This window comes from Hippocampus bargibanti, linkage group LG01, assembly GCF_051943395.1.
Source record: "Hippocampus bargibanti isolate YZ-2025 linkage group LG01, ASM5194339v1, whole genome shotgun sequence".
NCBI classification, from domain to species: Eukaryota; Metazoa; Chordata; class Actinopteri; order Syngnathiformes; family Syngnathidae; genus Hippocampus; species Hippocampus bargibanti.
In genome coordinates, this window is record NC_142734.1 from 11000365 (window position 1) to 11015348 (window position 14984).

A 14984-nucleotide genomic window follows, 5' to 3' on the forward strand; every position below is an offset into this window, starting at 1 on the left:
GATACAATATGGTCGTCAACCTTCATGCATTTCTTGTTTACATTGGTGAATATACATCCCATAATACCAATTATCATGGCGTTACCGTTTTAATTACATTTTAAATTTTATTGTAATAACAAGCATTGATCACTAGAGCGGGGGTCGGAAACCATTTTGACTAAAAGAGCCATAAAAGCAAAATATTTAGAAATGTTTGTATATTTAATGTATATAAAGAGTTTGATGTTTCTCTTTATTCGTAAGTAGGTTCGTTGTCAGATCTCCCAGGCAAGTGACACGCTGATTTAATGTGTCCCAGAGCTTGATCGTGGCCTGGAGTCGAGCAAGTCGTGCTGTGAACTCCGTTCGACACTATGAGGCCGGTGTGAGGGTCTCTGCGAGTCTGTGCGTGCGTGAGTCCGTGTGATTCTGCCCGTGATTCCCCCAATCTCTCTGTCCCGCGCTACTTTTATACCCTTGGCCTGCGTGGGAATGAGTCAGGCTAACTTGAAAGACATCAAAGACGTCAAAGGGTTGAAAGGCGCACTTCAAAGGTGTACACATCAGTGCCGCGGTGCGCACGTGACGCCACAGGTATATAATTTTATACCATTAATGCGAAGGGTTTTCCATTCCTCGTGATTGGTAAAACATCCAAACTATCGGAATGAAGGTCAGCTTGCCGGGTCCATATGCGATGTTACGCTAGCTAGCCTCCACTCTGCTCAGTAGTTTACACTTGCTTTCTGCTATCGCTCGCAGAGTATATTGCTGCGAATATAGCATGCAGCGTGTCAAGTGCCACTGACATTCGACTGTTTCATCGATGAATTTCATTGCAAATTAAAATCACGGCAGAACCTCTCTCCACAAAGGTGAATCCTTCTATCCATTCAACCAAAAGTATCCTTTTTCAATGAGCTCACTCATTACCGGTTTCGACAGCAACGGCAACATAGATCAGTATCATCCAATCAAAACTGCCCACAGCAGCCAACAGGAAATGAGCAGCAAAAAAGCGAGAATATTGTTTTATCTGTGAGCCAGATGCAATCATCACAAGAGGTGTATGACTCGAGCGTTTCCCCAACCCTACCTTGAGGATGAGTTGGGGGCTGTCATTCATCCCAGTTTACAACCTGATTGCATGTATGCACTTCAATATGGCAGGCCGCTGCACCGTGTCAACTTGGATTGGATATACCTTTATTCGTCTCGCCGTGGAGAAATGTACATTTCACAGCAGCAAAGTTATGAAAGAGGAAAGGAAAGAAAGTAGAAAAACAAAATACAGGAGCTGCTGGACACGACTGGGTTTGATTGTATGCCCACCGCTCAATGCTAATTAGTGTGAACTGGCCTTTACTGACAAAGATCGGAGTAATGCACTTAAAATTGCTCTCAATATGCACCAGTCCCTGCTGAGTTTCTCCCGCCGAGAGCCCAAAGACAGCTGGGATTGGCTCCAGCACACCCCGTCACCCCTGTGGGTTTAAAGCGATTCAGAAAATGATGGCTGATGGAATTTCATGAATTTATTTGTAATGGCAATTTTTAGAGGCAAAACAATTTCTTTCCACCAAGATGTTCGCCACTTGTCGCGCTGCTACTTGTTTTGTGCATCAGATGACACTTCTGAAAGACGTGCATTCTTGCTCTCTGCCTGCAGCAGCATGCCTTCATTCTCCGCAATCAGATACTCCAGATGATGTCTGCCCCATCGTGGGGTTATGAGGCGTTTCCATCGCTGCAAACCAACGGAGAGTGAGTGACTCATTATATGGCTTTCTAATTGAGTACTCAAAAGAAAAAGAAATGTCCAAGTAGACCCATATACGTGCAGTAAAACCTCGGTTTTCAAACGTCTCGGTTCTCATCCCATTCGGTTTTCAACCAAAAATGTATTTTTTATGCCCCGGTATACAACAGAAATTTGGTTCTCAACCAAACTGAGTGCATCTGAATGCATCACTCGTCTTCCTCATTGTGACCGACGCATTAATATTGTTGTTTTATTTTTTGCGAAAATGCAGACATATTTGGTTAAGATCTCCTCAATAGTATAATTTTATAGCAAGCAGAGGATGGTTTGAAAAGTTAGTGTGCCCTGTGTTTGCCCAAAGACAGCTGGGATAGATGCAAACACGCCCCGTGGCAGAAAGAAAATTGGTGAAAATAAAAGTTTGTTTGTTTTTAGTAGAAAGTGCTATTTCGGTTTTTGAACAAATGGTTGAAAATGGTTGAAAACCGAGGTATCATTGTATATATTGTATTATATATATATATATATATATATATATATATATATATATATATATATATATATATATATATATATATATATATATAAAGTCAGAGAAAAGAAAACTTTACGGAAAAAAAACAGATCAACTGACATCTTGAAGTGATCCGTTGGTGCGCAGCAGCTTGTACACAACAGTGAGTGGGATACAGACCATGGAGGAAAGTGCCAAAGCCCATCCAAAAAGTTCACCCCACCATGGGTATGTGTACACATTGTTGTAGATTAGGGGCTTGTAGTTCACCACATGGAACAGGAACACTCCCTGTAAACACACTTAAATGTGACATGTTTGCTATCAATGGACATGCCAAATGTGTAATGCCACTTACCATGCAGACAAGGGGCGTGATGTAGGACCAGCACCACTTCATGTAGGGTAGAGGCTGATAGCCAATCATCCGAGAAACATCGTCGATGAAACGATCTGCGCCTGACAAAAAAGGTCACATGATGCATGCGTTTTATGGTGCCGTTCACTACAGTACAGTAGTTTTTTACGGGGAAATAATTATGAATTCCCCTGAAGGTCCAGCCAGGAAACACCCCAGGAAATGACAGATTGCGGGGGGGATCAGAAGACATTAACGGTGTTTCCGTTTAATGCAATGGAGGTAGAAGATTTGACATACTTATGTATTGAGCTATGAATGTAGTTGCTGAACAAATTCAAGCTACATGTCTCTACGGTGAAACTTACCGTAGACCCAAGCAATCACCACACACTCCCAGAACGCTTGCCACAGCAGAGTGATGCCGCTGGCAGAGTAGTAGTCAAACAACTGGAACACATACATCCCTCCCTGGCAGAAACAAGATCAGTAAGCACTGAGAATTTCGAGATATTACCTTTGGGAACCAAAATTTGCTCCGGTGGAGATTAATAAACGACGGAGAATTTTAGCAAAGGGGGAGCCGGTGTATTCTAATTAGATCATGATTGTTGTAATTCTGTATGCTTGTAATTGTGAAAAAGAGCTTCTTTACAAAATAAGTATTAAAAAGGGAATTAAAAAAATCACATCCATAGTAAATTTACAATAAAAAAAAAAAATCACAAAATTTTGCATATTGTAAACTTTTGTCAATATAGCATTAATTTCATTTAGAACAGCTGCATACAACAAAGAGGGTGCAGAAAGTGCTTAAGATTGAATGACTGTCTCATCTTTTGTGTTGTGGCACATTATTGTTTTTGCTGTTTGACTTCAAGATAGCACTTTGGAGTGTGGCTGCCTTTACAGCAGCTCCTGTATTTTGTTTTTCTAACTCTGCCTTTCCTTTCCTCTTCCTTTCATAACTTTGCTGCTGTGAAATGTACATTTTTCCACTGCAAGACTAATAAAGGCTAATTCAATCCAGTCCATTTATAGTAAAAGGATATATTTTAGGATTTTAACAATGTTATAAAGGTGAGAATGGAGAAATTTGTATTACTTGCAAATATATTTAATATTGCAACATTTTGTTGGAATAACACTTTTGCTCGGTGCTCATGTAAGATTTGATTTTGTTAAGATGCACACTGAAGCACACTTGCAGGTGATCCAAATGTCAGGTGAAAGAAACGCATGAAGGGTTGTATGGTGATCGCATGTTAAAAAAATAAGGGTTGCGTTGACTTTGAGTCTTGGAAAGAACATGAAAATATGAATGATGGTCAACATTGGGCCAGAATGTAAACATAAAAATGAATGACAAATAGCATAACTCAAAAATGTTGCCCTTTATAGTAGAATTTCTCAAGGATTTTCCTCCTACCTGCAACGTCATTTCTTGGGTTAGGGGAAAGGGTGGTTAAAAGGGGAAATTGTACCTCCGTGATCATGGACACGTCAATGAGGAGGCAGATGATACAGCAGATGGCAACAACCACCTCTCTCCGAAAGGCACCCAAGGAGGACTTGGGAGGAAGCATGTCCATGACTCCAGTTACGAAACCTTCTACTCCAACAAACTGAAATTAAAAAATATGGAGGAGCGTGGGGCATATATATACAGTAAAGTCTCGTTATATCGATATCGGATATATCGATAGTCCCGGTTATATCGATACTATTTCTATGCACGCACGGAGAAAATTACATGCAAACAGGGTCGGATATATCGATAGTCCCGGTTATATCGATATTTTTTCGGACTCCCTTGAATATCGATATAACGAGACTTTACTGTATATATATATATATCGATATAACGAGATTTTACTGTATATATATATATATATATATATATATATATATATATATATCGATATATATATATATATATATATATATATATATATATATATATATATATATATATATATATATATATATATATACAGTAAAGTCTCGTTATATCGATATTCAAGGGAGTCCGAAAAAATATCGATATAACCGGGACACATGTGTGGGCGTGGCAGGGGAGGGTGTCAGTCTGTGTGGGTGTGGCTGTGTTATCTTATCTACACAGTTGGTGCAGCATGGAGCATAGTTTGGGTTGTATGGGCTGTCAATGGCGGTCGACCGTAAAAATATGGAGGAGCGTGGGGCATATATATACAGTAAAGTCTCGTTATATCGATATCGGATATATCGATAGTCCCGGTTATATCGATACTATTTCTTTGCACGCACGGAGAAAATTACATGCAAACAGGGTCGGATATATCGATAGTCCCGGTTATATCGATATTTTTTCGGACTCCCTTGAATATCGATATAACGAGACTTTACTGTATATATATATATCGATATAACGAGATTTTACTGTATATATATATCGATATCGGATATATCGATAGTCCCGGTTATATCGATACTATTTCTATGCACATGTGTGGGCGTGGCAGGGGAGGGTGTCAGTCTGTGTGGGTGTGGCTGTGTTTTCTTATCTACACAGTTGGTGCAGCATGGAGCATAGTTTGGGTTGTATGGGCTGTCAATGGCGGTAGACCGTAAAAATATGGAGGAGCGTGGGGCATATATATACAGTAAAGTCTCGTTATATCGATATCGGATATATCGATAGTCCCGGTTATATCGATACTATTTCTATGCACGCACGGAGAAAATTACATGCAAACAGGGTCGGATATATCGATAGTCCGGGTTATATCGATATTTTTTCGGACTCCCTTGAATATCGATATAACGAGACTTTACTGTATATATATATATATATATATATATATATAGTAAAATCTCGTTATATTGTTATTATATATATATATATATATATATATATATATATATATATATATATATATATATAGTAAAATCTCGTTATATCGATATATATATATACAGTAAAGTCTCGTTATATCGATATTCAAGGGAGTCCGAAAAAATATCGATATAACCGGGACACATGTGTGGGCGTGGCAGGGGAGGGTGTCAGTCTGTGTGGGTGTGGCTGTGTTATCTTATCTACACAGTTGGTGCAGCATGGAGCATAGTTTGGGTTGTATGGGCTGTCAATGGCGGTAGACCGTAAAAGGTCAAAGCAATGAACCGTGGACTTAGACTATCTGATGGCGGACAATCTACGCGCCAAACCAAACCACGCCCCGTGGACTTACACTATCTGATGGCGGACAATCTACGCGCCAAACCAAACCACGCCTCCCTGTCCTATATAAACTACGACTGACAAACACTACAAAACATGCCATCCTATACTTTTACTGCGCATTTTGGAAACAGCCTCAGTGGATCAAAGGTATTTCCTTTTTTCAAACAACGCAATTATATCACTGATTATTTTGTTTGCGCTGAAAGTAGTATAGACTCACCTTTTCATGTTCATGTGTTAGTAATTTGTGATGGTAGTAAAATAAGAACTCTGTTAAGTGAATTTACTGAGCAAGTTTTAAAGCCTAACATCGCTAATTATAATCCTACTTTACATGTCTTAAAAACTCCACGGACACCTGCTGGTCGTTTAAAACAAATTAACTTTAACAGTTACGGCTCTAACTATATTTCAAAAAAAAATGTTTATGGTTTTTTGGTAAAACACAAGGTAAAACACTACAAAACTATTTTTTAAAATCACCGGCTTTAATTGGCAACCGAGCTGAACAGTTGCATTCTTTAGTTACTGGTTGTGTACAACAATGGTGGGTAACAATTGAAGATATCGAACGAGAATATCCTGAATTTTACTGGCGCTGTCAAAGTACTGGCACTGAGAGGTTGTTGTTATTAGCTCTACGTCTAACTAGACAACAACTTCTATCAGAATACACATTGGGTGATTGTTTGGGCAGAAAAGCTAAAACCCTAGATATTCCTCCTACTGATTGGCTAACAATTATTTTACATGCTAACAAAATAGATTTAGATGCATTTGCTTTAAATTTATATTTATGGGCACAAAATAAATCCGGTAAACGCAACACTTTAGTATTTCAAGGACCACCTAACACAGGAAAAACATTAATCGCTGAAACACTATCATTTTATCTTACTTTTATTCTAATGTTAACAAAACTAATGATAATTTTCCTTTTGGCGATTGTCATGATTCATTCTTAATCTGGTGGGAAGAATGTGTGCTAAACGACCGCAATGTTGAAGATATATATATATATATATATATATATATATATATATATATATATATATATATACAGTAAAGTCTCGTTATATCGATATTCAAGGGAGTCCGAAAAAATATCTGCTTAGCTTAAAAACATCTTAAGAATGCTTGATTCCAATAAAACTAGATTTTCCTGCAAAACGTCAGTGCAATGGTGATTTGATAAAAATGATGAACACAGTAGGTGCTACTTGAAGTGGTCCTGGGAGGTTGTCAAAGCTAGTTTGGCAAAGATAATTTATAGTTGCTAAATCTGTTCTTCGCCCACTTTAATTCGCCAGTCATTAACTTTTGCCGTCCATCGTTGTGCACTCACGGGATTACATGCAACAGGTCAATAATATTTCCATTTTGGCAATATGCCATCATAAACAAGTGAGGGGCTTAATTTAATTGCCTTAGTATGGCACCACATATGTGCCACAGTAAGCTGAGGCATCACCCTCTGGACAAAGCCGAACTTGGGCGAGAGGGTAGTGAAGCGAGGCTGTATTCAAATTTTGCACATAGCTCCAAAACTGCAAATTCTTTTGAAAATGTTTCTTCTTTAAAATTCATCAGACGCACGATTGAGGAATTCAGAATACTCTGGACATTTCCAATCAAGACAACACAAAAGAACTGATTTTTGTTTTACAATTGACACTTTTCCACAATGCGATGACTGACCAACAAGTGTCCAAACCCAATTATTTGAGCTTACCTGACTGTCTAGGCCAAGTACAAGTAGCATAAGGAAGAAAAGTGCTGCCCAAAATGGTGCGAAGGGCATCAAGGTCACAGCCTTGGGGTAAGCTATAAATGCTAGGCCAGGTCCTATCCCGGAACAAAGCGTGCAATGTAAACTGCAATTAATTAAATTTCCTGAAAATTCAACCCCCAATTTCAGTGTATACTCCATCTAACTTACCACTCTCCGCTACATTACTGATGTGCACACCTTGCTCTTCAGCCATGAAGCCCAACACAGAGAAGACGACAAAGCCTGCAAAGAAGCTGGTTCCACTGTTAATGACCGCCAGCACAAACGCATCCCTAGAAATAGAGAAACGATGAATTCCAAATGGGGCCAGGAGGAATATTTAATCTCCAAAATCATGCTTTTCAGGCAACTATGAACATGAAATGCTTGAGTAGTGAGATGTGCCTCGAAGCGTTTATCGAGTAATAAGGGGGCCTTTCAGACTTACCTGTATCTAAGGTATGCATTGTTGAGGGGAGGAGCTGAAAATATTGACGTTGAAGTACAACGGAAGACAGAACAAATGAAACAGAATAAAGGTATTCTGATTCTGATTCTGAGATCTTCTGGAACAGAGGTTCCAGCAATCGAGAAGCTGTTTTGAGGACAAGCACCAAAGTGAATCTTTTCCTTTCGGCTTTTCCCTCCAAGGGTTCACCACAGCGAATCAGTCTCCTCCATCTTCAGAGGTTTGATTTGTGTTTTGGCCAGGCTTTTATGTCGGATGCCATTCCTGACACAACCTTCTGTATTTATCCGTGTGTGCAATGTGCAATGCGATTTTTCAAATTTAGAATATTTGTCCTGGCTCGGTAAAAAATAGGCATCGGTACCCAACTGACACTAACAATCTAATTTGTCATCTTATTGTGTATCGTATTCTGTGCTTGATTAAGAACCTAAGCGCAAAAGAAAACCTACAAACGCAATGCACCGGTGGAATTTCCACTTACTGGTAACAGTTGTAATAGAAGCGGTTATAGCTGCCAAGAGCAGTCAGGGCGCCCAGTCCGATAGCATAGGAGAAGAAAATCTGTGTAGCAGCATCAATCCACACCTACCACAAAATAGTAACAATGTTGCAATGTTTTAAATTGGAAATTCAGCATTGTCATTAATTGGCCAAATATAATGAAAGTCTTAGTCTGGGTATCAGCGATAACCCACCCCGACCACAAAGGGGTAAAAGTGTTATGCATGGCAAGGTTGGATTTCAAATTCATTAACAGCCAAACAGAAATCAAAGGAAGTCAAAACCAAGAGTGAACCTGCGCTTCTCCCAGTTTGGACCAATCAGGTTTCAGGTAGTATACAATCCCATTCACTGCTCCAGGTAGAGTGACACCATGCCCCAAAAGAATAACCAGAACAACATATGGGAACAGGGCCGTGAAGTATATAACCTAAAGGAAGAAAATATTTTGGAGGGCTGAGGAATAATAAACTGCAATTTTGAAGGAAGACATGTTATACTATTATATAGAAAGCATTTGCATAGTTGAATATTTTACTCCAAAACACGAAGCCTAACTTGCCAACAATGTGATACCTACCTTCCCAGTTGTTTTAACTCCTTTCCATATGCAAAAATAAACAATGACCCAGGTGGCAAGAAGGCAGAGCGCCACCTCGTAGTTGATGGTACCCGGTTCATGGAGCCCGCTAGACAGATGGAGAACTTTATTTCTGTAAGCAAGCAAAAGGGTAAGAGATCCATAAGACAACTATTTCAAAAGGATAAAATACAGTACATAAAATTGCAAATACAATGGAAGAATCTACATTTCAGACTGGAGATGCTGGAATATCAACCCAAGCTAATGAATCTAAATGTGACATACTCCCAGAATTCGATGACTGGGGAGCGCATGCCTCCTGTCTTCATGCAGCTGTTATGAGACAACAAGTTGGAGAACAGGTCTTGAGCAGCAGACGAGTTAGTGGGGCAGTTGTGGTTGAAGTTAACTGTGCAGTTAGGGGTGTTCCAAGGGTGGCCACAGGTGGCCCAAGGAAGCGGGTTGTTGAACGAGTGGAAGAGAAAGTAGAGACCCCACACCAGAATCATGATGTAATAGGTATTGCAGAAGAAAACAATCACCATTGAAGCCAAGCCCACACCTGGTTCGAAGAACAATTTGGGTTGTCAATGAATGGATGACATTTTCCTGTCTGACACTGAGTGATGGTAACCTTTGAAAAGTGGTGCGATATTCCAGGCAGCAACCCCTCCCTGCTTCATGAACTGCCCCAAAGCAATTTCCAGGAAGAAGACGGGAATGCCCCCAATGAACACCATCAGCAAGTAGGGAATTAGGAACACACCTGAAACAGGAAACACAACACGTTGTCATATGCACAAAGTGCAGTGGCTCGAAAGTCAATAAATGAGATGTTATTGTAATATCCATTCATTTTCCAGACCGCTTTATCCTCATTAGGGACACGGGGGGTGCCTGAGCTTATCCCAGCCGTATCTGGGCGGGGCACACCCTGAATTGCAAACTCCACACAGGAAGGCCACAGCTGGAATTGAACCCAGTACCTCTGCACTGTGAAGTTGACGTGTTAACCACTCGACTACTACTGCCTTTGTCATTGTATTATACTGTAAATAAATTAAATCATTGCAAGAGTTTACATCAATGTAGGATATGACTAGTACAACAGTAACTAAAAAAAAACAAATAAACTGATTCGGTTCAGCTGGTTGGGTGGTGAGAGAAATTAAATGCTCCTCTTTTCAAAGGTTGAGGAGAGCCTACGTAAATTTTGGTCTTTATTATTAGAGATCTATGTGCAATAGTTTTATGGACGCATTGTGTAATTCTTCTGACTCTCACCAATACACGCATGATAAGGGAAGGGGGCATGCCAATATTGCTGTGCAGAAATAAAATCTATCTCAATAAATATTTTTAAGGTATGCAAGCAAATAAAAGTTGTACCCAAATTATTAAAGTATGAAAACAACTAAATTCTAAATCTAAAAGATTATAGCATATTTTCCTTTGCATTGTCACACATCTTAAAGTTCAACTTTGACATGACAGCTTTTGCAGAGGTTGTACAAAGGTGGACCAGCATAAATGTGTGTGTTTAAGTTTTCACTTTTTTTGTGGTTAGGCTCGCTTCCAGCATTTTTTTTAAATTTGTATTGAAGCTTACCTCCTCCATTCTTGTAGCAAAGGTAAGGAAAGCGCCACACATTTCCCAAGCCGACAGCAAAACCCACGCAGGACATGATGAAGTCCATCTGCCGTGTCCAGGTTTCTCTCTCTTCCTCCCTTGGTGCAGGGGCAGCGCTGTCCTGGCTCCGGGGCGAACCACCACTTTCACCCTCCCCACATCCTGGGCTCATTCCAGACACAGCTAACAGGGAATGAATCGACCCACCAGTCTCTCCCTCAGACAAGTCTCCCGCTTCCATCCAGAGGCAGTTTTCACCTGGATAGTAAGGATGGGAGCCGGACATTATAATAGTCCTATTTTTTTCATGGGTTCATACATTTTCAAAAACAAAGCAGTTATTTGGAGGAATCCTTTAATTGTTTACTTGAGTTGCATATGTTTAACAGTACTGTAATTTTGAATGTTGTGTTTTTGGGTTGAGGGGTATATTCTAACTATACTGTGTCAAAACAAACACCATATTTACCTTTAATCTTGTTTGACTACTGCCACTTTGTTTTTAAAACACTTCAAATTAAAGTCAGGCAGTTTCTGATGATTGATATGATTACGTGACACGGGAGTTCAGGCAATTGCAGTGAAGGGGAGGCAGTTAGTGCTCGGACCAAGTGGGTTGTGTCGGACCAGATGGGGGACACTCAGAAGCCGTCGACGAAGCACTTGAATGTAAGTCTGAAGAATCTCATTGATGGCCACAAGCTACAGCAGATCCACAACGAGTATGAGGAGATACCTTCTTACTTGCAGAGGTCTCGGCGGTTTTGGAGGCGGCAAGAGTACGCCGCTCTACACACGGACTCTCAGTCGTGCGACGCCACTGACGTGCGCCCTTGTGTCGTCACTACAACGGGTTTGTGATTAAGGGCCAGTCAGGAAGCACTGTGTCAGCACAGGACGCTTTGTGACGCATCTTCATGTCGTATGTTATTTATATTCATCGTCATCGTGTAATATTCCTATTTATCCTCATCGACATTTGTTATATTCGTATTTATATTCATCATCATCTTGTTATATGTGCACGCCGGTGGATTGCCACTGGTTCCAATCTGAATCCGGCATCCTTGTCTGCGTGCAGCATTGGATTGATTCCCATGCAGTGACGGTGTGGATGTGAGTAAATTGTTGTTTTGTTTGTCTCAATGTGTGTCCCCTGAGACTGGCGTTCAGTTCATCAACTTGTTGAGTCATCTGCCTAAACATTGCTCATGTCTAAAGTTTGTACATGCAAGTAAAAAATAAAATCAAAAATAAACTGTCCACTGACATCTTATTCGGACGAGCTCAGCTAATTTGTTTTAGGAAAACTGGCTGAATGAACATTTTTCCCAATTACTGAGAGATCGTTTTGCTTAAAGGACAACCAACATCACTTTTTTGTTTCCTAACTGACATCAGAAAAACGTTTTATAGCATCTAAAATACCCAAAACACGCAGTATGATATTTTTAGTCAAATGCAAAAAAATAATAAAATGACTTAAAGTGTCCAATATCTAAAAAAAAAAATGAACCAGGAAGTGGCCAGTTTCAGAAGGTCCCGCCCCCTTCTTCGTGGTTTCAACCCAAGACCCAAGAAATATAGCTAGACGCGGTGGAATCTTTGTAAAATACGGTCAGTAGAAGTGATTTGAAGCCATTTTACAAATTATGGACACACCTTATCCGGAGACGTCGGTTGTCCTTTAAATTAGTCATTTTTCATTGAGAGATCACTTTACCTTTGTCATTTTTCATTAGATCATTTTTATACCCCTGTTTAGCGAGAGACATGATGGTCGGCTAGTTAGCATGCTAATGTCACACTGCAATTGGCTGGGGGACATTTATTGTTCAAACAGAATCCCAAGTTCCATTTCCATTGGTTAAATGAAGTCAACATAACATTTTAAGCAGGTGATACGCACTTGTTCATTGGTCAAAATGTATTCATACCTTTTTTGGACAAATCTCCAGCTACTGTCCCCAGGCAGGCGCTACCGATCGATGCTTACCAAATCCAGCAGACATTTCAACAACTTCTTCCCCCTAGCCATTATCTTCCTAACCAGTAACCCAAATGTAACTGTATAGTGCCTCCTTGCAATTTTGCACAACCCTGTGGAACAGCATCCCGTTATAATCATTGCACCTCAAGCTCTGTACTCACTTAAACCGCTGTTACTGGCCAATATAATCTCCAGCACCAGACACTTTGAGGGGCTCAAGGACATCTGCATAATTGCACACGTGAATGATCACTTTAAAATGGTTAACTGATTTTCTGCACTGACTGTACAACTGTTATCATGTTTCATTTTACCACTGATCTATTTAGCTCTGCTTGATACTTTCCACATTTGTTCCTGAGAGGTACCACTTACCTTCCATATTTATTCGTCCTATTTTTATAATGATACTAGGGTAGCGTGTTCTGCCGGAGACAAATTCCTTGTGTGTTTGTATGGGGTTTAGAAAGTGACCTCCATTGCCCGTATTTTTATATTTTTATTCGATTAGACTACCAAGTCAGTAGATGGCGCTTCGCTCCTGTGAATGGAACAGAGGAAGACAACATAGGCTCAGCTCGCGCATGCGCAGTCAGTAATAAATCACTGCCGCTGAGTAAGGCAATAATACGTTTCGTCTCTTCCTCGTCGTTCACAGGTATTCAAAATAATTTCTAGACATCCTCATGATGTTAAAGTAATCAGGGATCTTGTGGGATTCTTTGGATATGCCACATGTACATATGAAACCGTAGTTTTGTGGCTTTGATGAAATTGGGATTTGGGTGTTGATTGGTAGTTCACTGCGCAACACACACGAGCGTGCATACGTACGTACGCACGTTCGAATGTGGATGAGTTACTATGAATATACAGTATGTTTAATGTATGGGCGTACACATTGCTGTTTATATTAATACTAGGAGCGGGTATTATTGAAAGTTTGAACCGAATTGTATTCTGACATTGAGATTGCCGAATTGATGTTTTGATTAGTAAATATGTAGTCCGTAAAAAAATCGTTGCCGGATGAGCAAGGCAATAACGCACGCTTCATCTTTCCTCGTCGTTCACAGAACACCTTATTGACTCACAGTGCTCACTGCCCGTGACTCATTTGGACCGACCCAGGTATCCCCGAGGCCTGAGGCCGGTTACATGTTCTACACACTTGGCCAGTAAAGATGATTCTGATTCTGATGATTCAATGATGCACATCGGTGAAAACTGCTACAGGCATGCAATCGGTTCAGGGTGTCCTTAGCCCAAAGACAGATCTGAAAGGCTTCAGCATCCACCGCGACCCTTGTGAAGAAAATGGATGGTGGACATCTTCAAAAAACGTTTGTCTGTTAAAATGGTTGTTCCTGTTACATGTAACCTGTAACGACGGGATGTGACCACCAGGTGACAGCCTGTTCCAACTGTGGCGGTTGTGCTCTCACTGACGGCGTTCCATTGCTCACCATTGGTCCGCAATGTCTCCTATTACAGGCAAAGTACGCCACTTTGACACAGTTGCCATGGAAACGCAAGGAGCTGTTGCTCTGACAACCATATTTTTATGATATTGTCAAATGAGATAAGCCACCTATACGTGAGTGACTTACTTTTAGGGGAAGGGGATTTCAGTCGGAGAGGGTAACAGGGCTGTGTATTTAAAGCATCTACGAGAGGCAAAAAGGAAAACTAAAATGTCAGTGCCGCCATCTACAATGTTGACTCGTGAGAGTGTTTTGTGCTGTGTGCAGCCTCGTGTCTGCCTTCAACAAACAATTGTTGCAGACATTTGTAAATGTAAAGCCCTTACTTTCAAATTTGTAAATTTGAAAGCAAGGGCTGTTCACTGGTTGAGTCCTGAATGTATGACTACAAAGGTTGAAAAATAGGCTGGAATTCCATTCAGTTATGCTTAAGATGGCAAGAACGACTAAACGCTGTGGGTGTATTTATAGTCATTAGGTCTATTCACACGTCTGGTTCTGTTGACTTCTTGAGCTCCTTTCTATTTCAAGTACCCAGTGTCAAGTTCCCATTTTATATTCATGTGAACCACATTATTTTTCACTTTACATTTAAACAAATAAAATGAACACAATTGGTGGAAGTTATTTATTTGTGTTCTTTGTCATTGCCAGATGTTTTAAATGCTGTGTTGGTGACTTTAAAATGTTCATTCACCACATGAAGCGTAT

General features: G+C 40.2%; 1 protein-coding gene and 2 long non-coding RNA genes across 3 annotated transcripts; 2 read left to right on the top strand and 1 right to left on the bottom strand.

The window, feature by feature from the left end:
- Positions 1 to 116: 116 nt before the first annotated feature.
- LOC148903067 (sodium- and chloride-dependent creatine transporter 1-like) lies at positions 117 to 11091 on the bottom strand. The gene is made up of 13 exons (XM_088995926.1): positions 10779 to 11091; positions 9804 to 9935; positions 9455 to 9731; positions 9167 to 9299; positions 8882 to 9016; positions 8567 to 8670; positions 7782 to 7906; positions 7575 to 7687; positions 4101 to 4241; positions 2985 to 3087; positions 2617 to 2717; positions 2379 to 2549; positions 117 to 1729 (listed from the first exon to the last, which is right to left on the bottom strand). The coding sequence occupies exons 1-13, from the start codon at positions 11083 to 11085 to the stop codon at positions 1589 to 1591; spliced, it is 1983 nt and encodes a 660-aa protein (XP_088852052.1). The 5' UTR covers positions 11086 to 11091; the 3' UTR covers positions 117 to 1588.
- Positions 5707 to 9008, top strand: LOC148903068 (uncharacterized). The gene is made up of 2 exons (XR_016114929.1): positions 5707 to 5989; positions 7824 to 9008. It is a non-coding gene; the product is annotated as an uncharacterized LOC148903068 (long non-coding RNA).
- Positions 11092 to 12207: 1116 nt separating the features above from the next.
- Positions 12208 to 14900, top strand: LOC148903069 (uncharacterized). Its single transcript, XR_016114932.1, has 2 exons — positions 12208 to 12416; positions 13866 to 14900. It is a non-coding gene; the product is annotated as an uncharacterized LOC148903069 (long non-coding RNA).
- Positions 14901 to 14984: the final 84 nt, after the last annotated feature.

Excerpts from the sequence above, each read along its gene's own strand:
- LOC148903067 (XM_088995926.1), bottom strand. The coding sequence starts at position 11,085 with ATGTCCGGCTCCCATCCTTACTATCCAGGTGAAAACTGCCTCTGGATG. Across the intron at positions 8,671-8,881 it reads CCAAACTGGGAGAAGCGCAG|GTGTGGATTGATGCTGCTAC; the intron begins GTTCACTCTTGG and ends ATTTTGTGGTAG. Across the intron at positions 4,242-7,574 it reads TACTTGGCCTAGACAGTCAG|TTTGTTGGAGTAGAAGGTTT; the intron begins GTAAGCTCAAAT and ends TTTTAATTTCAG.